Genomic DNA, 25,294 nt, shown 5'->3' on the forward strand with positions numbered 1-25,294 from the left:
CAGAGTTTGTTTGGATGCATGACTTCAAAAGTCAACAACAAATATGTTGTTTTTTTCCTTTCTTTAAAAGCTTGAAGTCTATTTATTATTCTGTCATAACTATACATGATAATATGGTTAGTAGCATTTTATAATTTGCATTTAGCACTGTTTTTTTTTCCTTCTGTCCGATCAGAACAGAACTTCGACCCATTTTTAGGCCACGAGCCACCAGTATTTTAGCACATGAGCTGCAATAGACAAACACTTTCATATTAAACATATTAAATGGAGATGAGTGCAGTTAACCAGTATTCTGTGAAATGCATGAAATGAGGTTTGTGTATGTGTACAGTAAATGGGTGTATTGTTAAATGGTGGGATCACACAGTTGTAAATCTGTTCTAAAGACACACACTTAGGGTGTGAGTGTGAAGATCTGTGGGTTGATTAAGGGATGGGCCAATCTGCATACTGTAAAGAGCCATTGACTTTATCAGCACAAGACACACACACACTTATGAGGACACAGTCCAGCACTGTATGTTTGATGGCACATTAATGCATGAACATAAGGTTCTTCTTGTAGATTAGCAATTGAATAAATGTGGAACACAGGGCAGTGCATTTCTCAGACAACAAACAAACACTACAAACATGACTAATGCATTCAGACCACAGATTCGTAAAGCCCAACAGAAATAAGAACACTTCGCAATAACAAGTGTAACAGCTCTGCAACAATAATTTTCGTAATCAGTATTATTGTCTTGTTTTTCTGTAAAAATATCTGAACATCCTTAAAACAAGATACATTTACTTGGAAAGCAAAATTGTGTAATAATACTTTTTCAAACCACTTAACAAATAGTTTGGTAACACCTTACAAAAATGCTGCATTTGTTAACATTAGTTAACATGAACTAACAATGAAAAATACTTTTACAGCATTTATTAATCTTGATTGTTAATTTCAACATACTGTATAGTAATTAAAAAAAAAATCAAAAGTTGTATATGTTAATGTTAGTTAATGCATTATGAACTAACATGAACTAAACATGAACAATTGTATTTTCATGAATTAATATTAATAAAGAGTAATAAATGCTGTAAAAAAATAATTTGTTCATTGTTAGTTCATGATGCGTAATGCATTAACTAATGTTGACCAATGGAACCTTATTATGAAGTGTTACCAATATTTATGAAGCATAAACCTAAATGTATTAATTTACAGTAGGGCTGCAACTAATGATTATTTTGATAATAGTTTAATCTAACAATTATTAGAACGATTATTAGACTATTCTGCGATTATTGCAACGATTAATCATTAGCTCTTAACGATTATTCAGCTTGTGCCCCGACTATTAAACCTGCTTACTAACAATAAAGAGGACAAAATCATCTTTTAAAAATACCTCTAAATGACATTCACAGAATTAAAGGGAAACATTTTTTTTTAAGTTTAATTTAGTAAACAATTCACTGCAAAAAATCCTATTGTTATCTTGTGTTTTTGTCTTGTTTACCATTTAAAATTGTCTAAAAATAAATTTACTTGAGAAGCAACATATAAGATATTTAGACTTGCTTTAAGAGAATGTATCTTAAATATAAGTGTGTTTTGTATATAAGTGTATTTTTTCACTTTGTTATATTGAAGACAAAATATACTTATATTCAAGATCTATTCTCTAAAAGCAAGTCTAAATATCTTATATGATGCTTCATTTTTAAAGGATTTTTAGATATTTTCATATATTAGTATTTTTAATATTATATTCAACATTCTCAGATAATTTTTTCTTCTGCAGTACAGCTGCTAATGTAAATGTACATTGTTTTAAAGGAGTTTTAGATATTTATATTGGAAAACAAGCCAAAACAAAAACAAATCAAAAATGTATTTTGTTGCTGTGTATAATGGGGCGAAGTTTACCCTCTCTCACCTTTCTGTTCACTTCAATCCATCTTTAACTCACAAAAAAACAAACTCTCTCTTATTAATAAAGCTGTGTATTGCCAATTTTCTTCACGATAAGAAATGCACAATGACACATGTATTATGATTCAAAAAGTCGCGAGCCATCACGTTATAATCTAGCTGCATGAAGTGCCCGTGAGGTGGACGAGCGTCCCTGCGACAGAGTGTGCATCAGCCGGGTGCAGTTTCAATCTCTCCCCCTTAGATCGAGACACTCGGCAACTCATAGAAGAGGCGCTGTCCGCACAGAGAAATGCCAGTTTTGGATTCAGTTTTTATTCGCATTATCGTGTTTCCATCCAGGTGTTTTAATGCAATATCCCACAATTTGCATAAAATTATGTAGATAGAAACCCAGCTATTGATGCCAATGCCATTGATTCACAATGTTGCACCAGTCCGAATATGGAATGGAAAATGAGATTATAGAACTGATTTTAGAACTGTGTTGATGGCCCTTTAAGACTCTTAAATAAATAATCTTACTAGCCACAGACTGACAGCCTAAATAATTATGTGTTGTTTCAGTATGATAATAGCCCCTCTCTCTCTCTCTCTCTCATCAGTTAATGAATACCTTTTTATGGCTCAAGCCCGTGGCATTCAGATCCGTGAGAATGTGAGGAATATCGGTGCTCAAGTTATCGAGCAGGTGGTGCGCAGCGCCTACAACATCAACGGCACAGGTAGGAAAAAAACTGAAATATTCTCATCTTTATCATAAAGAAGGGGTAGTGTACCCAGAAATGAAAATACTGTCATTATTTACTTACCCTCATGTCATTCTAAACCTTTACACTTAAGTAGAACACAAAATGACAAATTTGGAATAATGTGCTGGTTGCTTTTTTCCATGTTACTATGAATGGGAGCTGGAGCTTTCAAGCTTTAAAATGGATGCAAAAGCACCATAAAACATCCTAAAATTAGTCCATATGACTCATGTACTATATTCCAAGTCTTCTGAAGCCAAAAGATAGCTTTGTGTGAGAAACACAGTGTTGGGTGTAATCCTATTAGTTATTGTAATCTACTTTTTTAGTAATAAAAGTATAGAGCTGTTCAGCCGTAACGTCAATGTGTAGGCAAACCTGGAGGTCTAATTCACCATGGGTTCCCTCTGGATTTTCCTATGGGTTTTTATAATGGGGCATTGGAACATAAATTCCACTCTGTCATATCTCAAATGTGTATTTTGAAGCAGCCTTGTGGGGTTTTTTTTGTGTGTTTTTTTTTAAAGTATGTAATTCAAAACTCACATTTGAGGTATGACTGTGTGTAACTGATGTTGTATAACAAAATGTCCACGTATCGTCAAGTAATGTTTACCACAGACTTTATTTAACTCATAAATTCCAGAGCCCCATTATAAAAGCCCCTAGTAAAATCCTGAGGGAACCCATGACAAATTATCTTTTGGGTTTTTGGACTACAAGCTAAACAGCTCTGTTGTTACACATTACAATTTAAAGGGATGGTTCACCCCAACATGAAAATGTTTTAATCATTTACTCACCCTCATGCCATCCCAGATGTGTATGACTTTCTTTCTTCTGCTGAACACAAATGAAGATTTTGAGAAGAATATTTCAGCTCTATAGGTCCATAGTGAATAGGGTCCAAAAATGTTAAGTTTCATAAACACATAAAGGCAACTTAAAAGTAATCCATAAGACTTCAGTGGTGAAATCTATGTCTTTTAAATCTATGAAGTTATATGATAAGTGTGGGTGGTAAACAGATCAATATTTAAGTTCTTTTTACTCTAAATCTCCACTTTCACTTTCACATTCTGAAATTGAAAGTGTAGATTTATAGTAAAAAAAATATTGAAATATTGATCTGTTTCCCACCCAAAGTAATTGCATCGCTTCAGAAGACATATATTAAAGTCGTATGGATTACTTTTATGCTGCCTTTATATGATTTTTGGTGCTTCAAAGATCTGGTCATCATTCACTTGCAATGTATGGACCTACAGAGCTGAAATATTCTTCTAAATATCTTTGTTTGTGTTCTGCAGAAGGAAGAAAGTCATACACATCTGAGGAAATGATGAGATAATTTTTTGTTTTTTTTGGGTGAACTATCCCTATAAATTCTTGTAATCAGATTACAATTACTGACTCAAAGTAATTACTTTTAAGTACATAACTTGGGTTCCTCATATTTCTAAAATAATATTATTTTTGCAGAATATATTTAAAACACAGATTCATATATTCATATGTACGTCTGTTTGATGTGTGTGATGATAAACAAGGAAATATAGAGATTATTTTGATTTTGTTGAGCGGAAAAACAAGTGTTTTAGAAAGTAACTTATAAGTAAAGTAATTTGATTACTTTTCCATTTTAGTAATCATCATTGTAATGTAATTAGATAGTAATTAGTCATTTGTAGTGGATTACATAATTTGAGTAACACTGGTTGTTATACACTGAAAATGTTGACATCTGCACCTGCTCTCGTCCTTCATGAAGTAAGTAGTGGTGTCTGATTCATTGTCTGAACATTTTTTCAATGAATCAGCTGATCCAGTTCACAAAACGTCTAAAAGATTTGTTCATGAATCAGACTGAACCATTTAAGTTATTGATTCAGTGATCTAGTCTCATCTGTTCACAAGTTAACAGCTCACTGCAGGGGAAGATTTTCAGTGAATAACGACTGACATTTTGTCTGTTCTTCACACAAAGCTATGGTATTGCTTCAGAAGACTTGGAATATAGCGCACAAGTTGTATGTAACACATTTATGATATTTATGATACTTTTATGGTGCTTTTATGTAGTTTATGAAGCATAAAATCTCCAGTCCACATTCATTGTAACTGCATGGAAAAGAGCGACCAGCACATTATTCAAAATGTCTCCTTTAGTGTTCCATGGAACACAGAAAATCGTATGTGTTTAGAATGACATGAGGGTGAGTAAATATTGAAAGTATTTTCCTTTAATCTCAGTTCTAATTAGACATCCTGTCAGTAGCGATGTCATATTTTGTGCAAATATATTATGATAATGGGGATGATGATAATGAAATAATTTTGAGTTAATGCATGAATGCTTGATTCTATTGTTTCAATGTGTTTCTAGACTACACATATGAGTTTAATTTGAGCGAGACAGATGTGCCCACCACTCCATTCCTCCCTGAGGACTTTACGTACATGCCGGATCAGGTCTGCCCCGAGAAACTGCCCGCCATGAGTAAGTGCCGAAACTTGACATGTAATGAAAGGCTTCTGCTATTATCTGTGATATCATCGTCAGGTATGTGCTTGTGCAATCACAGAAGTGTAGTGAAAAGCAGCATTCCCTTTTGAGGCCGCGAGAGGCTCAAGTAAACCAGTAAATCATTTATGCGAACTAGTTAATTTGCATGAATCGTCCGAAAGAGTTCCCAGCGCTAAATATAAGAGAATCATCTATTTTAACCAGTTCATTTATACAAACCCTCTGAAAGAACCATTTCACTTAAATGATTTGTTTTTATTTATGAAATAGGCTTAATTAAAAATATACATTCTTATTTGTGTCTTTTGATTTTGGGTTGAAATATGAGCTGCACTTGTTCTTGTGAGTCTGGCAGGCACTGTATCTAGATGACAATAATTACATGAGTTTGCCTCTTTGTGTCTGTCAGAGGGTCGTGTGAAGGTGAACATGAGTGAAATCGTTCTAGAGGACATGGAGAAGCTGCTGAAGGAGGCCGAGCCCAGTTTGACCCGCGGAGGCCACTGGAAACCCCACGACTGCCTTCCACGCTGGAAGGTGACACATGTGCTTCCTGTTGCTGCAGTGACACTCTGCATGCTGCAGTCTTTGTTTTTCCCACAGCTGAAAGCTGAAGTGTTGTGGGTGAAAACTTGTCCAGCAGTATTCATGAAATAATGGTTCAATCTGTTTTCATGCACATATAGGCTGTTATTTTTACAGAACACTTGTAATTCACTTATATTTGTGTGATTATAACTACACCCACATGTTTACTTAGCTGTCTAAATCGGGACATAACATAGACTTCTATTATTTTTATACATAGATCATTTTAATATGTCAGTCACCATTCACTATCATTGAAATGTTTTCCTTATAAAGTGGTCACTGAGGCTAACCATTACTGCTAATGACTTTTTTAACATCTCCATGGAAAAAAAAAAGTAATAAGGGTTTAGAACAACATGAATGTTATTAAATGATGACAGTATTTTCATTTTTTGGGTGAACGTTTTTATTTTGAAAGGGAAACTTTCAAAAAATGTTTAATGCAAAAAAGTACAATACATTTAAAAACCTACCTTAAAATAAGTTATGTTTTATGCGGTTTGTCAATAAATAAACACAAAGAAGAATCATATTTATATGCAAAATATTTGCACCCAATTTATAATATATAGTAATATTGACCTACAATATTCAGTTTTGTACTTTTTTAAAACATTTGAAAATACACAAAGTGCCCCGCAGGAACATTTGTTTACATTTTTTAATCGTGTTAATGTTTGAATCATTGAAACTGACATTTTGTAATGATGCGGAAATTAATAAAACTTTTATTGGCATTTTTGATACTTTTAAAATATCCGTCTTGATTAAATGGGTGTTTCTTCCATGAAACATAAAAGGAGATGTTAGGCTGAATGTTAGCCTCAGTCACCATTCACTATCATTGAAATGTTAAATGTAAATGTAAATGGAGTGTAAGTTACTTTAAAAGTAATGCACTACAGATTACAAATTACTTCTATAAAACTGTAATTAGAGTACTGACTTTACTGATTACTTCATAGTAAAATGTAATCACAATACTAATTAAAAAGTAATCACATTTCAAGTTACTTTCTAAAACACTTTTCACAGAACAAATTCAACACAATGTCTATATTTCCTCCTTTTTCATTGTCGCATGCAAGTCATACACTCACCATCCCACATTTCTTCTATACAAAGACTTGTTAGGGGGCGCACGCACTTACACTGTCATAGAAACACAAACAGATGTACATAATTATGATTATAATTCATGTTGTACATGGATTCTACATAAATAATAGCATTTTAAAAACTGTAACTTTTAAGTAATGTACTTAATTGAAATTCAGTAACTGTAATCTGATTATAAGAATTTAAAATGTTTTACACTACTTTTGTACTAAAAGTGATTAGATTACAGTAACTAATTACTTTGTTATAATTATAACACTGCTCTTACATAAATCGAGAGTTCATGCAAATTTGCCACAAACGTGCCACAAATTCGGAACTGATTATTTTCACATGCAAATGAGCTTGTATTCTAAGATCAGGGCGCAAATCTGCCCATACAAATATCGAGAGTTCTGGCAAACTTGCCTCAAATTTGCCGCAAATTCATCACTCAGTATTTTCACATGCAAATGAGCTTTGTGGTAAACTCTTCATTATCACCAAAGGTTTGCTGCAGGTTTACCACTACCGGTGAAGAGCTGCAAACTTCTGGCAAACATTTGCATCCCATCACAAGCTCATTTGCATGTGAAAATAATGAGTGGGAAATTTGTGGCAAGTTTGTCAGAACTCTAGATTTTTTGTAAGGGTGGCCAACTCGCATTTATGAAACGTACAGTAATAGTCAAATTAACAGTGCATTAAATCAAAGCAATTTTCATGATGATGGTTAATTTTATGTAGTCAACATAATATTGAATATATTGTTAATATAATCACCTAGCCCTGTCACATATATAAACACACATCTGACCACAGCGAGCAAAATGCATCAGATTTCTGATTTCTTTTTCTTTAAACAGGCTTTTCCCCAAGGTAGTTAGCACGCTATGTTTTCCGCACGAATATATGCCACAGGAACAAAACAAATGTAGTATTGCATTGTCTCCCACAACTCAATCAGTATTTCTGTAACAGCAATATGGTTAAATGAGATGCATGAGAACAGAAAGTATTTCCTTAATTTTCTCTTTCATCTTCCTCTTTCTTCTTTTAAAGGTGGCCATTTTGGTTCCCTTCAGAAATCGTCATGAGCACCTGCCCATACTCTTCCGTCACCTGATCCCAGTGCTGCAGAGACAGAGACTGCAGTTTGCCTTCTACGTCATTGAACAGGTTGGTGAAATAAAACATACGATTTTTCATTCATTCATAAAATGTCTTTTGTGCAATGTGGCTTAAAGGTCAAGTGTGTAATTTCTGCACCTCTAGTGGCACCAAATGGAATTGCAAAAATAATGATTCTGGTAAAACAAACAGATTGTTCTACCCCAAACCCATGCTGTGTTGGGATGCTCAAACAAAAAGAGCAACTATTTTTAGTTTATGTTGCGCTGACACGATGCAACATCACGCATGAGCAGAAGTTTTCTTTTGCCATTGTAGCAGTCACCTGATACAACTAGTCTTCATCTTTTTAAAACCTATTTTAAAAAAATACTATTCTTTTGTTTATGTTTAAAAGTATTGCAATTACAAAAAAATAAATAAATAAAAATAAAAAATCACTAAGTGCATCTTTAAAAAGTGCCACACGTTTCAGAGAAATCAACCTATAAATGGCTTACCCAGTGTGCGTAGACAAGAAGTGTTGATTTGATAATGCCCTAAATTGCTTCAAAGTTTCTAATTTTTACAATTAAATGAAAGCAAAACCGAAGTTCTGATTTTAGGTTCCTCCATGTCCTCATTACCTGGCCTGGTTGCCCAGTTAGGTCCTCTGTCTTGGAGTGATTTTAGACTCATCATTACTTTTCAGTAAGCAGACCAGTGCTGTTGTCAAGGGTAGCTTTTTCCACCTGAGATCTATTGCTAAAATAAAACATTTTCTTTCCAATAAGGACCTGGAAATTGTAATCCACTCACTAATTTCATCAAGGTTAGACTATTGTAACTCATTGTACATTGGTCTCCCTCAAACTGCGTTATCCCGCCTAAAGCTGGTTCAAAACGTGGCTTTACAGGGTCAAAGAAGGATTTCCCCGGTTTTAGCATCTCTACACTGGCTTCCCGTGAAATTCAGGGTCGATTTTAAAATTCTGCTTTATGTCTACAAGGCACTATCTGGTCTTGCGCCCCAATATATCAGTGACCTTCTCCTCTCTTACTCCTCCACCAGTCTTCTGATCAACTTCTTTTGAGGGTTGCTCATTGTCGCTATAGATCTAAGGGTGATCATGCCTTTTCTGTGATAGGTCCTAATCTCTGGAACAGTCTCCCTTTCCATATGAGGTCAGCTTCTTCATTAGCCATTTTTAAATCTTTGAAAACCTATTTTTATTCCGTAGCTTCTGAATAGGTCCTTGAATAGGTTGAAATAGGTAAATACTATATTTAAAGGTATTTCTTTATTATTATTATTATTATTATGTTTTATATAGTAAATATATATATACTGTATATAACAATTAATTCCGGTCCTCGAATCTGATTGGACGAGAGACGTTCCATGAGTGCTGTGGTCTCAGCACCATCGGCACTTGGACGCTTCGCTGTGTGTATCACTCCGCTTGTGTTCGTGCCATTCTAAACTAAAGTGTAAGAGCAGTGCATATGTGTTAAGAGCTATATGTGTCTCTTTACATGCAATTTTGTGACTACATATTTTAGCCATCAGGTGGTGGCAAAAGACCATTTTTGTGTGTACTACGAGCCAGTTGGTGAGTCAGCGTCAGTCAGTGTGTTTACATTTATCAGCACTACGTGATCGCTCATATTACTACTACACTACTAAAGCTAGGAAATAGCTTTAAACAGCTTTAAACTAACAACTTCAGCATTAAGGCTCATCACAACTGAGAGACACAACAGACTGATTAATTACACAAACTCAAGGCGCTTACCTCTTACCAGAGTTACCATATATATATATATATATATATATATATATATATATATATATATATATATATATATATATATATATATAAAACTCTGTCATTGTATATTTATTTGATTGATTTGTAAAGTTGGGTCAACTTCTGTTGTTTTTAAATGTTTTTAAATGTGCTGTATAAATAAATGTTGACTTGACTACTAATTGTTGTGTATAAAAAATACACACTTCACCTTTAACCTTCAAAGACCCAAGCATGAGATTGATGATATATTTTCTTTTTTTTTTCTTCCTTGAACTTGTTTTTAGGAAGCCACTTATTGTAAAAATCTATTTAAAGAATATTTGTTTTGGGTGAATTTTGTGTGACTTCAGAAAACAATGGCAGTCAATGGGGAAAATCTTGATTTTTAAGCATATTTGCTTTGAGGTGAGTATTGCGATACTGTTATGTGTAGTGTTTTTGTTTTTTGTTTTTTATTCTGTATACAGTACATATCCATAATGTTTGGACTGTCACTAACATACACTGGAACTTTTTAAAATACAGGCAGAATTAATTTCTTGGTAAATATTTCATAAAACAATTCTTAGGTAAATTATTGCATTCGGTTCAAGTTACCGTTTCTGCTGACAAAACAGCTTAAACCAGCCTATATGGTTGTTTCTTGCTTTAAGCTAGTATAGCTGGTCAACCAACCAGGACAGAGCTGGTTGTTAGCTGACAAGTGTCCAAAACCCCTTTAAAACCAGCAAACCAGACGGGCCTTACCAGCACTAAACAGCATTGAAGAATGCCCCCTGTCCAATCTAAAAAAAGAGTGCCATTTTTTTTAAAGTAGCAACAAGTGTAAAGTTGACTCATGTAGTAGTTCATGATATCCGGACAGGAAGTTAACACAGTTCTGTGTGTCTACAGGCTGGGAATGAAGCATTTAACCGTGCCATGCTGTTTAACATCGGTTTTAAAGAGGCCATGAAGGACTTCAACTGGGATTGCGTAATATTCCACGATGTTGACCACCTTCTGGAAAATGATCGCAACTACTACGGCTGTGGTGAAATGCCAAGACACTTTGCGGTCAAACTCAACAAGTACTCATACATGTAAGTCTTTGTGAAATCCAATAATGTTGTGCATTTTCTTATAGGGGGGATTGGGGCTTGTTGTCACACTATATGGGGTCAGTTGTCACAATGGAACCTGCCATTAAAGAAACAGTTCACACATAATGGAAAATTCTGTCAAAATTTCCTCCCTCATGTTGCTCCAAACCCGTATGAATTTTTTGTCTTATGTGGAAAAAAAAAAAGATATGATTTTTTAAAATAAATATCCCATTCCATCTTTAAATACAATGGGAGCTGATAGTGACTTACTTAGTGCGTAATATTCCAAGTCTTCTGAAGGCATACGATGAACATGAAATGTAGGTCATTTTTTTCTAGCGAAAATATTGACGTCCTTTGCACGTTCGTGAGCACAATGAGAGAAGGACTTTTGTTTTAAGCACTAAACAACTCCGCTTACTTTGGGCAAACCTTGAACAAACCTCTTTTTTGGGGGAAAAAATACTGTTATCAAATTCTTATCAAATTTAAAACAATTTTCCCAAATATACACGTGACCACTTGTGCCACCAACTTGACATGTGTCTTGAGAACACAGTTCAACCTTAAGTTAAAATCTATCTTAATTATACAGTGCATCCGGAAAGTATTCACAGCGCTTCACTTTTTCCACATTTTGTTATGTTACAGCCTTATTCCAAAATGGATTAAATTCATTATTTTCCTCAAAATTCTACAAACAATACCCCATAATGACAACGTGAAAGAAGTTTGTTTGAAATCTTTGCAAATTTATTAAAAATAAAAAACGAAAAAAATCACATGTACATAAGTATTCACAGCCTTTGCCATGACACTCAAAACTGAGCTCAGGTGCATCCTGTTTCCACTGATCGTCCTTGAGATGTTTCTACAACTTGATTGGAGTTCACCTGTGGTAAATTCAGTTGATTGGACATGATTTGGAAAGGCACACACCTGTCTATATAAGGTCCCACAGTTAACAGTGCATGTCAGAGCACAAACCAAGCCATGAAGTCCAAGGAATTGTCTGTAGACCTCCGAGACAGGATTGTATCGATGCACAGATCTGGGGGAGGGTACAGAAAAATTTCTGCAGCATTGAAGGTCCCAATGAGCACAGTGGCCTCCATCATCTGTAAATGGAAGAAGTTTGGAACCACCAGGACTCTTCCTAGAGCTGGCCGCCCGGCCAAACTGAGCGATCGGGGGAGAAGGGCCTTAGTCAGGGAGGTGACCAAGAATCCGATGGTCACTCTGACAGAGCTCCAGCGTTTCTCTGTGGAGAGAGGAGAACCTTCCAGAAGAACAACCATCTCTGCAGCACTCCAGCAATTAGGCCTGTATGGTAGAGTGGCCAGATGGAAGCCACTCCTCAGTAAAAGGCACATGACAGCCCGCTTGGAGTTTGCCAAAAGGCACCTGAAGGACTCTCAGACCATGAGAAACAAAATTCTCTGGTCTGATGAAACAAAGATTGAACTCTTTGGCCTGAATGGCAAGCGTCATGTCTGGAGGAAACCAGGCACCTCTCATCACCTGGCCAATACCATCCCTACAGTGAAGCATGGTGGTGGCAGCATCATGCTGTGTGGATGTTTTTCAGCGGCAGGAACTGGGAGACTAGTCAGGATCGAGGGAAAGATGAATGCAGCAATTTACAGAGACATCCTTGATGAAAACCTGCTCCAGAGCACTCTGGACCTCAGACTGGGGTGAAGGTTCATCTTCCAACAGGATAACAACCCTAAGCACACAGCCAAGATAACAAAGGAGTGGCTCTGGGACAACTCTGTAAATGTCCTTGAGTGGCCCAGCCAGAGCCCAGACTTGAACCCGATTGAACATCTCTGGAGAGATCTGAAAATGGCTGTGCACCGACGCTCCCCATTCAACCTGATGGAGCTTGAGAGGTCCTGCAAAGAAGAATGGGAGAAACTGCCCAAAAATAGGTGTGCCAAGCTTGTAGCATCATACTCAAAAAGACTTGAGGCTGTAACTGGTGCCAAAGGTGCTTCAACAAAGTATTGAGCAAAGGCTGTGAATACTTATGTACATGTGATTGTTCGTTTTTTTTTTTTTTCGTTTTCATTTTTTATTTTTAATAAATTTGCAAAGATTTCAAACAAACTTCTTTCATGTTGTCATTGTGGGGTATTGTTTGTAGAATTTTGAGGAAAATAATGAATTTAATCCATTTTGGAATAAGGCTGTAACATAACAAAATGTGGAAAAAGTGAAGCGCTATGAATACTTTCCGGATGCACTGTATAGCTGACTCTTCCCAGAATGTATGCCAGTAGTTTTATTGTTTAGGAAAATTGTTACAAAAATGTGATATTAGAATTTTAGAGTTCACAAAATGTGTTCAAATTTTATTCAAATTTAAGGTCCATGTTGACTCCACACTAAGATGGGCATTTTCAATGACAACAAAAAATTAGTCAAGTACCATAACCCCCAAAAAAAAGAATAATTGATTACTTGTAAATTAAAATTTCAAGTTCCAAAAATCACAAAGGCAGCATTAAAGTAATCCACAAGACTCCAGTGGTTAAATCTACCATATTTTCCACAATATAAGTCTTTTTTTTTCATCATCTGAAAGGTCCTGTGACTTAAAGTCCGAAGCGACTTATATACATAATTTATACATAATTAATGTTGCTGTTCAAACGCACGCACACTAAAAACATATGCTTACTCAACAGATGAAAGCATCAGTCAAAGAGATGGTAGTAGTGATTTAAAGTGGCCAATTCTGAGTTTTTTGCCTTTAAAAAGTACTCTATGCGTAAACATAGCGAAATCAATGTGTTTTCAAGCAAAAACATATTAGTGTGTATAGGGATGTCCCGATACCGATATTGGTATCGGAATAGGGTCCAATACCATCTGACGTACGAATGACATTCCGTAAACATTCAGAGCACAAATTAAATCACAAATTAAAATTATGCCCTAGTGAGATTATTTAACTGCAAAAGCTGCAATTTAATGAGATAAATATATAGCTGGCATGTGCGGTGCGCTTCAAATGTGAGCAGAGCGCTAGTGAATGTGTGGAGACAGTGTTGTGCCGACGCCGGCTTCACCGCACGTACCTTTAAAAGCTTCTCCTTGGATCATACATGTAAACACTATCATGAGCATCGAGCGCTCTGTTTGTAGCAGATGACAGTGAACAGAGCGCAAATTCACTTTGTAGCACAAGGCACATAGAGAGTACATACTTATTTAACAACAGCCTTTGCGGTTTAATAATAACTTTGAGTCATGTGGCGACTGGCTTTTTCGGACTGAAAAGCTACCATCATCACACAGAAACACTTCAAAATAAAAGCTCTTTCAAAATAAAAGGTCAATTTAAATGAAAAATGTATGACAGAAATATATCACAATTGTAAAGTTATGTAATATTCACTGTATTACTACTACTATTACTACTAATAATAAATCAATGGTAATTGTATTATATTTACGCAATATATTACATATGTGATGCTCTGTTATGCAGCACTTTATTTGACAAAGTACAACTCCAGTGTTGTATTTTGGATTGTGCTGTGAGGTTCTGTATATAAGCACTTTATCTGATAAAAAATAATACAACATTATGATGAAAATGTATTGTTATATTTTAAATTGATTAAAGTTTTATTGAATTCATTAATTTAAACACCATTTTGATGGTAAAATGTAAATAAACTGTTGATATGGAGTAAAAAAAAAAAAAAACAAAAAAAACAGGTATCGGCGAGTACCAAAAATAAGAACTGGTACTCATAATCGTTCTCCAAATAATTTATCGGGACATCCCTAAGTGTGGACATAGCCTAATGCCGGTTTCACGTATCCTCTGTGAGCGGGGCTTGAGCAGCATGTTTCAGTTTCGTGCCCGTATTAACAGATTACACCCTTCACATTACAAGCGTGAATCGCGAGGTGACACGTCCCAGATGCGGCAGTGAGCGGATAGTTTCGGTGCCGAGCTTATTTTTGCTACGTGGCTCACGCTAAACTCAGTGGCTCTGGGTCCAGTAGAAAACTAAATAATCAGGAGATTTTAGCAAAGACGCAAAAACAAATAAACAATATTTAAACCAAACCAACTATACACTACAATTTATAGGTCTGCATCTTGACCAACCTTTTTGGAAATTTCAGTCTTTCCCCATTCAAGTAGATTGGAGATGTACTTTTATTTAATTACGAGAGCATTCCAAAGATGACCGCTGATTATACTGACTTGTCTTGAAAGGGACTGTGATATGTTAACCAATCACGACCAAGTACGCTGATAAACAAGTGCACCTGACTGGCCGCCGTTGCCGTAGGAACCTCGAAAAGAGACACGGCCAATGTGAAACCCCAAACGTAACGCATTGTTCACGCCCCGCTCATGGAGTATGTGTGAATCCGGTGTAAAAGGATTGGGAAACCAACATGAAAAAAAAAAAAAACGCTGCTAGTTAAAACACACACATTTGTGTATTTGAATTTGAATTATTGTTACTGAGATATAGCCCTTGTGACAACTTCCCCCTGTGATAACTAGCCCTGATCTCCCCTATATTTCTTTTTATACTTCTTTTTCATATGTGGCTTTGTTTGTTGAATCTTTATCTCTTTGAACACATAGGCTTCCTTATGAGGAGTTCTTTGGTGGTGTCAGTGGACTCACTGTGGAACAGTTTCGAAAGATAAATGGTTTTCCCAATGGATTCTGGGGCTGGGGAGGCGAGGATGACGACCTTTGGAACAGGTGAGAGGGTGAAACTCTCGGGGGCAATACACTTGATTTGTCAACACAAGAGTCTCCTGCAAAAGTTGTTAAGCAAGCAGTTTACTCTAAATGAAGACAGTACTTTTTGCTGGACTGAATTGATTTAATTCCGCTGAATGTACAGTATTGTATGTTCAATTGGAATAATAATAATTTATAAGGAATGTCTGACAACAGACCATTGAACTATTGAAAATGAATGCAGAAGTGGTAATGTGTCATTGACGCAAAGCGTGTGCATTTATTTTCAATAATTCAACACCCTGGAGTCAATTATTCTGCTTATACCACAGTTATCACATTCACATCCATTTATTTCAGGACAGTTTTCGGGTTTTTGCCCCTAAAATCTCTTATTTGCAGAACGTATTTATTATAATGCCACCAATTAAATATCTTGATTAGAACAGCTCAAGCATGTTACTTGTTCGTAAAGCACGTGATAAGGTGATATGCAACTGTTACTTGGTTAAAAAACCTGTAAAAAAATACCTCATTATTTTCATGTTTTGGTTTCGTTGATGGTCCTCGAATGTGCATTTTTCCGCCAATTCGGACCACCATACTAAAATATTCTGACAGTATTTAGAGGCAGCACTGCCCCTCTACTGAATCTATTAAGCCTTATTATACTTTCACTTGGCACTGCACTTACTCGCAATGGCCCGAGGCATTTATACAACCCATAGTAGTATGCCATTACCAAGGTGTTCATTGTGACTCCTTCAGTTCGGCTAAACTCTTACAAATCCATGTTTTTATAACAGTACATCTTAATCTTATATGCCACGTTTATTTATAAAAACAAATAAAAAATATTAATAATACTGACTTCTTTATTGGTATTAAAATAAGGCTTATACCAGACTTGTACACACAGCAGGCACTGTATTGAGCAGCACGTAACCTATAGAAATGAATAGTTTTTCTGGTTATTATATGTAAAATTCAAACTTTTGTCTTTCTGAAATACAGTTCTTCTGCAATAAAGAAAGCAAACATTGTGCGATCTTCAATGACTGGTGTAGGTTCAACTCCAACTGCAACCGGCTCTCAACAATGCTAAAGAGCTGCCGTTTTGGGCATGTTTGTAATATGTAAAGCAAGTGTGTATTGTCTATCATTGTTTTCAGTACATAAGCAGTAATATCATCATATATATGTATGATTACAGTTGGAAAGATGCCAGCTTAATTTCCGAATGCCCAAAGTATATAAACAGTGTTGATTTATTACACTTTTGCTTACCACAGTATTGCCACAATGAATATGTGCAATCATCATCTGAAGTCTGTTTGAAATCAGAAATAAACATAATAATGTGATTAAAGCACTTAATACGGCAGAAACATCAACATTATCATCAATCTTTTAAGCGCTTCTGACATACGTCACTGCTTTCAGCTTACAGTGATTAGCTGCTGGCCAGCGTTTTCCTCTTCTCATTTGCATAACTTTGAGCATTTCTCAACTTTTTTACGCTCTTGCATACTATCAACGCTTTCTCTGCACCGCTGTCAATCCCACAATCTACTTCGCGAGTGTGGCGCTCGAATCCCATAGGAATGAACTGAAAACGCCCACTCAGCTCGCTCAAAACGGTTAAGGACACGTACACACTGGGGAAAGTTCTGACGGAGCGTTTGACGCATATGAATGTGAAAGGTCTATTTGGAAGGCGTGTACCAAAGGGAAGTGGCAGTTCAGGGTTGTGTCTAGAAGGTAACCCCTAGTTACCTAAAGTCTTGCGAGAGCCGCATTGAATGTTCACACACTGTGTTTTTTGTTTATTAGAGTCCTACAGAAACCTTACACCTACCCTTAAACCTAACCCTGAACTTAACCCTACCACTAAATCGAACCCTTAACTTAAACTTAGTAACAGCGAATGAGACTCTCGCGAGACTACCTTCTTGACACAGCTGCAGTTCAGTTCGAAAACAAGCAGCAATCCAGTGGCTAAGATAGACATGGCTATATAAAATATAACATTTTTTTAAATGTATCTGTAAACATTGAAACACTTCTCCAGGCTCTCCCTTTACAATACTGTCTTTGTAGCCTGGCAGAGAAACATAATAAAGGACAACGAATACACCACAAGTATGAGTTTGTCCTTCATGTTTTTTCAATTTCACATCAGTTCACACAGACCCCTTGCGACACTGGGGCATTCAAGCGAAAATTTGTTTTGTTTATCTAAAAACAGGTCCTCCACAGCGATAGCGACAACAGAACACAACACAGCTGCACACAAAACAGAGAACAGAACTTACTAAACATGTCTGAAGAGTTTGTAGTCGAAGAATTGATGCATTTCTATGCCCAGCCTTATTTTTTTGAATGGAGTACTCGGAAATCAAACAGAAACATAGAGGAGACTACAGGCACCCACAGTCACACCATGTTCTAACCTGATGGCAAACGACACGTGATAAAAGGTATATTTTCTATGTTAATCAGAACTTTTGCCCTAACCAGCGACGGTACAGTTTATCAATGGCTTGTTTTCTATTTTCGGCATGGCGTGCATATCTGTCCACTGTGAACTGGCACCGGTCCAAAAACATATAAAAAAAAAAAATAAGGCTGGGCATAGAAATGCATCAATTCTTCGACTACAAACTCTTCGAACATGTTTAGTAAGTTCTGTTCTCTGTTTTTTTTGTGCAGCTGTGTTGTGTTCTGTTGTCATTATCGCTGTGGAGGACCTGTTTTTAAATAAACAAATGAGCCCAAATGTCATGAGGGGTCTGCGTGAACTGTTGCTCTCATGCCCTATCATGAACACGCACAGGAGATCAACAGTCAGTGAACATTTTCACTAAATAATACATTAGATTTCTCACCAAACCTTATCGTATGCTTTCTGATTTCTGATTAGTTATATCTGCTCTGTTGAAAACTGAAATTATCATTTTTCAACAGAATGCTGTGTACAGTAAATGCAATAAGAACTGCTTTTCTTATATCCAAATATATCTTCCTCAAAAGTACTAAAAAAATCATTAATTGAACCATTAAGGAATCTGAATAGTTAAGAGGACTTGGAACCAGAATCTTTAAATTCCTTACGATTCTCATCATTATATTGCTCATACTACTGTACATTTTTAATGAAAGGGGTTCATTACTTTGGTCGTATTTTGGAGTGAGGAGTGAACTTAAGTCTCAATCGGCACGTATATGTGTGTGTTTTCCAGGGTTCAGTTTGCCGGTTACAAAGTGAGTCGACCACCTGGAGAACTTGGCCGTTATATGTCCATACCACACCACCATCGAGGGGAAGTCCAGTTTCTGGGAAGGTAGTTCAGGACAGCAAAGACAAGCTTCTACTTAATATCTCCACATAATTAGGCCTTGAAGGTGGCATTTGGAACAAGCTCTTAAATGTTTAATAAGCCTAATGAAACCTGCCCTTTTTTGTTTTCAGATACAAGTTGCTCCGTAGATCCAAGGAGAGACAGAGAGTGGATGGCTTGAATAACTTGAATTACTACCCCCTAGTGTCTCGAATGAGTCTCTACACCAATGTTTCTGTGACGCTCAGTCGAGATCTAGCCCCTGTCAAGGACTACTGACCTCATACAAGGGACTATGCAAGGGAGATGCTCATACTCTCTCACTAGCATAGCCACATGCTAAAGCACCATTTTTAGACTTTTTTTTTTTTTTTCTTGAAAGAGAGAGCTGGGAATTGCAATAGCTCCTCAGTGCTCAAAGCATTATTTTTTTCCATAATTCTTTTTTATTTCAGCATTTTCTACAATTTTTTATAATATTACACCACATTTCATTACATTTTTGCTTTTCGGGAATCTATCGTTTTCCTTTGATACTCTTTCATTGTTCACCTAGCATCTAAATGGATCCATTCTCAGAATCTAAAACCCTTACCACTGGTTTCCCCTTGTCTGACCAATCCAACTTGGGCGTGTCTTCTAATCAGGGAGGAGGAGTCGCATGTTTACAGCATGTGTGATAAAAGCTAATGAACAAGTTAATATGCTGAACGACTTTAGAATAGCCATTGCAGGAGCTTGTGCCAGAAACAAACACAGCTGGTTCTGTGTGTTAGACTAGAAACAAATAATTGCAGATGAAACTAATTATGAAATATACAATAAAAAAGCATGCACTGACACTTAGATACTACTAACATCACTAGTTGGGAGAGTGTGTGTGAGTGATTAAGTGCTCATGAAACATTATGACATCAGCACAAAAAGCAAGTGCTTAACAAACCCAATAGCAGTGATTATGTTCGTATTGTTATGCTAAATTACTGCTCACTGCAAAATGCAAAACTAAAATTCTGGTTCATTCGTCACTGTGGAAATTGCTATTCCAAACATACTGTAGCCTAACTCTATACTTTAAAGGAAAGTTTTTAGGATATAAGTCATAGGACCTAGAATAAGGCCAGGTGACTTGATGGATTCAGAAAGTGATATCCATTCAAGCTGTATGTGTGTGGGTCTATTGATGGCGTAAAATACTGGGCTCTCTGTCAAACAAGCATTTTGAAGCTTGTGTTTACAGAGGGATTTTTTTCTTCATTAGTTTCCACATTAGGAGTGTTACCCATGCCCTGCCCATCTCAGTCAAATGAGTGTACTTTGCATTTAAGCAATATGCTGCTGCCTCTCTATTGTAAAATGTGTGTGTAGTCACCTTTGGGTATTAACAAAAAGCACTGATGATATAGAAATTATGTGTGTGTGTGTGTGTGTGTGTGTGTGTGTGTGTGTGTGTGTTATAAAACTCGATTCTAACTAACTATGGCCATAAATGACGTTGTATAATTCCGAGCATGGTGTGATGTCAGTTAATCTGCTGAACTTGATTTGGACAAACCAAATGTTTCACAGACTAAACAACTCACTACAAACTGCTCACTGGGCCTTATTCATGAAACATGAGCTTTCGCAAACCATTTCTATGTAAAGTGATGCATCGATGCGACAGTTTACTTTAATTAAACACAAGCAGAAATCATTTGTCTATATCATTTGTAAAACCATTGTTTTGTCAATTACCACACTGATGCAACAATTTACATTTATGAAACATGCGCAGAACAAATTTCTGTGTAAATCGTTCAAAAAAACCATTGATGCATTGATGTAAAAATTTGCATTCATGAAACCCAAGCAGAATTAATTTCTGACAAAAATGTTTTTTTTAAACCATTCACACATAAATGACGTTTTGATGTAACAATTTATGTTCATGAAACCCAAGCAGAGCGAATTTCTGCCTAAATAATTTGTAAAACCATCCTCACATAAATTGTTGCATCAGTGCGATAATGCGCAAATTATTAACAATTTATGATCATGAAACACATGCAGAATGAATTTCCATGTAAATCATTCGTAAAACCGTGCTACATATTTGACACATTGATGTAAACATTTGCGCACATGAAACGCTGCCCTTATGAAATCGAGAGTTCATGGCAAATTTGTCACAAACTTGCCACAAATTCACCACTGATAATGTTCACATGCAAATGAGCTTTGCGGCAAACTTGCGGCAAATTGTCCATTGTTGCCAAAGGTTTGCTGCAGGTTCACCACTATTGGCAAAGAGCTGCAAACTTCTGGCAAACATTTGTGGCGAATCACAAGCTCATTTGCATGAGAAAATAATGAGTGGGAAATATGCGACAAATTGTTGGCAAGTTTCCAGCTAGTTTGCCAGAACTCTGGATTATTTTAAGGGTCACGAAACACAAGCAGAACAAATTTTGACTAAACAATTTGTAGGGATGTCATAAAATATCAGTATATCAATTATTGATCAGTACATTATTTTATTGATATATTGTTGAGGCATCGATATATTAAAATTAGCCGACATTTCAATTAGAAGTCCAATTTGCATGCTTTCCAATGCACTCAGTTGGCCTTTGTTTAACAGTCTGACATAATAGCGTTAAGAGACCACAAGAGGGTGATGTACCATTTACAGAAGCGCACACACACACACACACACACACACACACACACACAGGACGAGCTGAAGCAGCACAGGAGATGGTAGTCCAAAGTTACGAAAGTTTGGTACTTCATCAAGAATTAACAAAGAGACGTTGATGAGTTTGCAGGTTAATGAAACTGGTGTAACTGCTCAAACTAAATGATTAGAATGGTTTTGCGAACAGTTTACACAGTGCTTCATTCTGCTCGTTTTTCACGAATAAGGCCCTTATTTTACCTCCGCACATTATCATTACACACAAGTTTATGTCGTCTAGAGATTGTATAGCCTTTGTAGTGCGTATTTGTGTGAATGTGAGTGTGTAAGTGTATGTTCATTAAACCACAGAGGCTGGCCCTCGTATTTATTCAGTCTTTTATGAACATATTTGTTATGAACATACATTTTTCCTATTTCTGTCATTTGTTTTTCTGTAACTGTGATTCTTTTGAAGGAAACAGATTAACAATAAGAAATGTGATGTACAAGCACTGAAATTTGTTTCGCATGAGGTTGATCACGTTTGTTGCTGTTAAACCGAATGGGCTGCATTTTTGCATGATGACACAAGAGAATGAGACACTTAGAGAGACGATTTTTAAACGATCCCATCCCGGAAACTGATGGTGCTGATGTTACAGATATTAGTATTGTGCTGCCGCAGTACTTTTGTCTTGTAGCAGATAATTTTACAAGATTTATATAAATTACACTCTGCTGCACTGATGCGACATTCTCATCAGAGTAATCGATCCATGTAGCAGGTAAATGTGAGTGTTTTGTGGGAAATGCAGACAGAGCAGATCACTGGTCTCCCTAAAGTCTGATTGCCTCCGACACCAATGAAGTTTTGCGCCAATGTTTGGGGTCTTTATTAACTCATGATAATAATTTGTCTTCGTCCAAATCCTAATACTAATGCTGGTGTTTATATGCTCATGTACATATGTCAATCAAACTCTATGTTATTGTGGCTCGAATTGACCTATCACTTGGTAGAAGCTACCAATGAGCAACACATTAGCATTCCTTTAGGATTTTTTGAGGATCATATGAATAGTGGAAGTAAGATTCAAAGGAAGTTTGCAATGTAATTCAATACTGGCTCTGAATCAGATGTAAGACCAGCTTGAGTCCATACTGTAGTAAAACACTGCTGCGGACCCCATCGTTGGCACGCTACAATCCACTATATAACCCATTCTGCTCCAGCTGAAATGACAGGGATACTTCCCTTGAACAGCTGGCTGCCTTAAAACCTCTTAATTTATTCAATATATAATCATGTTTTTTATTTTTTATAAACAAATACATTTAAAAATGTTAATGTGTTTATTCACCTGTACATATTGTGTAGTGTGTTTTGGAGCAAAAACAAAAAATATCATAAAAGTAATTGCAAAAGTTGACTTACTATATTAAAAAAAGTCCTTTATTAATTTGGTGCCATTTACCTCAATGCCATGAGCTGTACGAGCTGTGTTTAACTATTTAATCATGACTGGCCTTAAATTCTGTTTGTAGGATCATTTGTCATGATAAAGATGCTTCTCTGTGACATATCATATTGAGTTCTCATTAGAAAATCTTTTGTCTGCCAAAAACATTGTTCAATTTCTTCCTTAGACAACCAGACCTGTACAATAATCTCCAAACAAGACATTCAGTATGATCTATGTATAAAATCAAGACAACTGAAATGTTTTGAGAAAATAAAATATTATATTAAGGAGATCTGGTCTCCTTGAAATGAAGCCATCTGCCACTCGTACAATATTTCTGGGCCTTAGTGTTTGTGTAAATGAACATATCTTTGAGTAGAAGCACTTTGTATGATGTGAGATCTTTGTTTTTCTATTATTGTTGTTGAAATGTCTGAAGTACACCAATAAAGAAAAGTAACTTTAAGCAGTATATTTTGTTGTAGTCCTTTGTGTGTGTGTGTGTGTGTGTGTGTGTGTGTGTGCACGTTCAGTTATTAATGGTGAAATGTGTATTTTTGTGCCACTTGTGGCACCAAACAAAGTTATTTAGCTTAAATGTCTAAATAATGTCTTTATATTTTTATATAAAGTGAATTATAAAAACTGCAGACTAACCCACAAGAGTAAAAATGATTCCCCCACCCCACCCCACCCCAAAATGACTAAAGAGAGGTTCTGTCAGATATTATTGACTTCTGGGAAAAGTTTGCTTAGTAACACCAAAGAATGTTTAGCCTAAGACGGAGAACTTAGGGAGTATTAAAATGAATGGGAGAAATTGGAATGCCCAATGCACCCTTTTCACACTTCCGCGTTCATGAAGCGGAAGTCGTCATTGTTGGGTAAACTATGGCGGCAATAGGAGGAAAAGTAATAACCAGTACCACTACAGTGTTCCTATTTGCACAGCCCTTACGAAAATCGAGAGTTCATGGCAAATTTGCTGCAAACTTGTGGCAAATTCGCCACTGATCATTTTCACATGCAAATGAGCTTTGCGGCAATCTTGTGGCAAATTGTCCATTGTTGCCAAAGGTTTGATGGAGGTTCACCACAACCGGTGAAGAGCTGCAAACTTCAAGCAAACATTTGCGGTGAATCAAAGGCTCATTTGCATGTCAAAATAATAAGTGCCAAATTTGCGGCAAGTTTGCAGCTAGTTTAGATTTTTTTGTCAGGGAAATCCTAAAAGAAAATGTCCTGATTTGTGTTCCATGAATTTCCAAAAGATACTGGACTTTGTGCGAGCTCGGTGGGTTCAGGCAATTAAACGTGTAGAAGATAACTTCGTTATTAAACGAGTAAGTACTTTCATCTGTGGACAGTATTTTCAAGATGATGTCTTACAGTTGTCGCTCACAGGTGAAATTGTGAAACGGTTTGAAATCTTAGCTGTACCGTCATGGTTTCAATGCAATGATTACACATCACAACTGACACGAGAGTGTGTGTTTGACAGAGTAAGAAGTCAGATGGAGAGGGACATGGGTCTCTCCCTCTCCACATCATGCATCACCCCCCCATCAGGTATTTCACTAAGTACAACTCACAGATTTGTTAACTGTGCCCTCTTTTTTGCATTTTGCAACTTATGGTGACATTTGTAGATCATTCCTTTAATAAATAATATGTGCCTGCTGATTTAATGCACAACCTCTCAATAATAATTTATTTTTACGGACTTACCATTATATTCGTGCATATAACCTTTGAAATACAACTTGTAAACTTTGTTGAGTTTAGATTTGACCGTTGATGGACGATGCGGTCAACATCTCCAAACGTAAATGCAGGCAAATCTTTTAAGGAATGTGAAAACACATACACCTCGGCAGCGGCCATAGTTGTGTTTACCCAGCTATGACAACTTCTGCTTTGAGAATACGGAATTATGAAAAAAGTCCATATGGCGGACATAGAAAATTATGTCCCGTCTTACAGGTAAAAGAGCCAATCACCTTTTAGATACAGACATCATCTGTCAGTCAACTTGAGAAGGTGCATGTGCATTAGCTGGACCAGCCTGAAAAACAGCTTTTTTTAGAGTGATCTGAGCTAAAGAAACACAGTATTTGATTTCACTGGAGTCAGATATTACTGCTGATTTGAAAGATGTTACTTGATCGTAATCTTGACCAACTGTTTCGAAG

The 25,294-nt window shown here is 36.3% G+C and overlaps 1 protein-coding gene across 2 annotated transcripts in view; it reads left to right on the plus strand.

Moving 5' to 3' along the window:
• The window catches only part of LOC127419795 (beta-1,4-galactosyltransferase 5), a 59,014-nt gene extending 35,443 nt beyond the window's left edge, over positions 1–23,571 (plus strand). For both annotated transcript variants that reach the window (XM_051661533.1, XM_051661532.1), the window contains 8 exons: positions 2,536–2,655; positions 5,069–5,182; positions 5,619–5,746; positions 7,961–8,077; positions 10,717–10,904; positions 15,532–15,654; positions 18,879–18,980; positions 19,109–23,571. In XM_051661533.1, coding sequence (XP_051517493.1) covers positions 2,536–2,655; positions 5,069–5,182; positions 5,619–5,746; positions 7,961–8,077; positions 10,717–10,904; positions 15,532–15,654; positions 18,879–18,980; positions 19,109–19,256 — 1,040 coding nt within the window. In that variant the 3' untranslated portion in view covers positions 19,257–23,571. The remainder of the gene's footprint in view (positions 1–2,535; positions 2,656–5,068; positions 5,183–5,618; positions 5,747–7,960; positions 8,078–10,716; positions 10,905–15,531; positions 15,655–18,878; positions 18,981–19,108) is intronic.
• Positions 23,572–25,294: the final 1,723 nt, after the last annotated feature.

This window comes from Myxocyprinus asiaticus, chromosome 29, assembly GCF_019703515.2.
Source record: "Myxocyprinus asiaticus isolate MX2 ecotype Aquarium Trade chromosome 29, UBuf_Myxa_2, whole genome shotgun sequence".
Lineage (NCBI taxonomy): Eukaryota > Metazoa > Chordata > Actinopteri > Cypriniformes > Catostomidae > Myxocyprinus > Myxocyprinus asiaticus.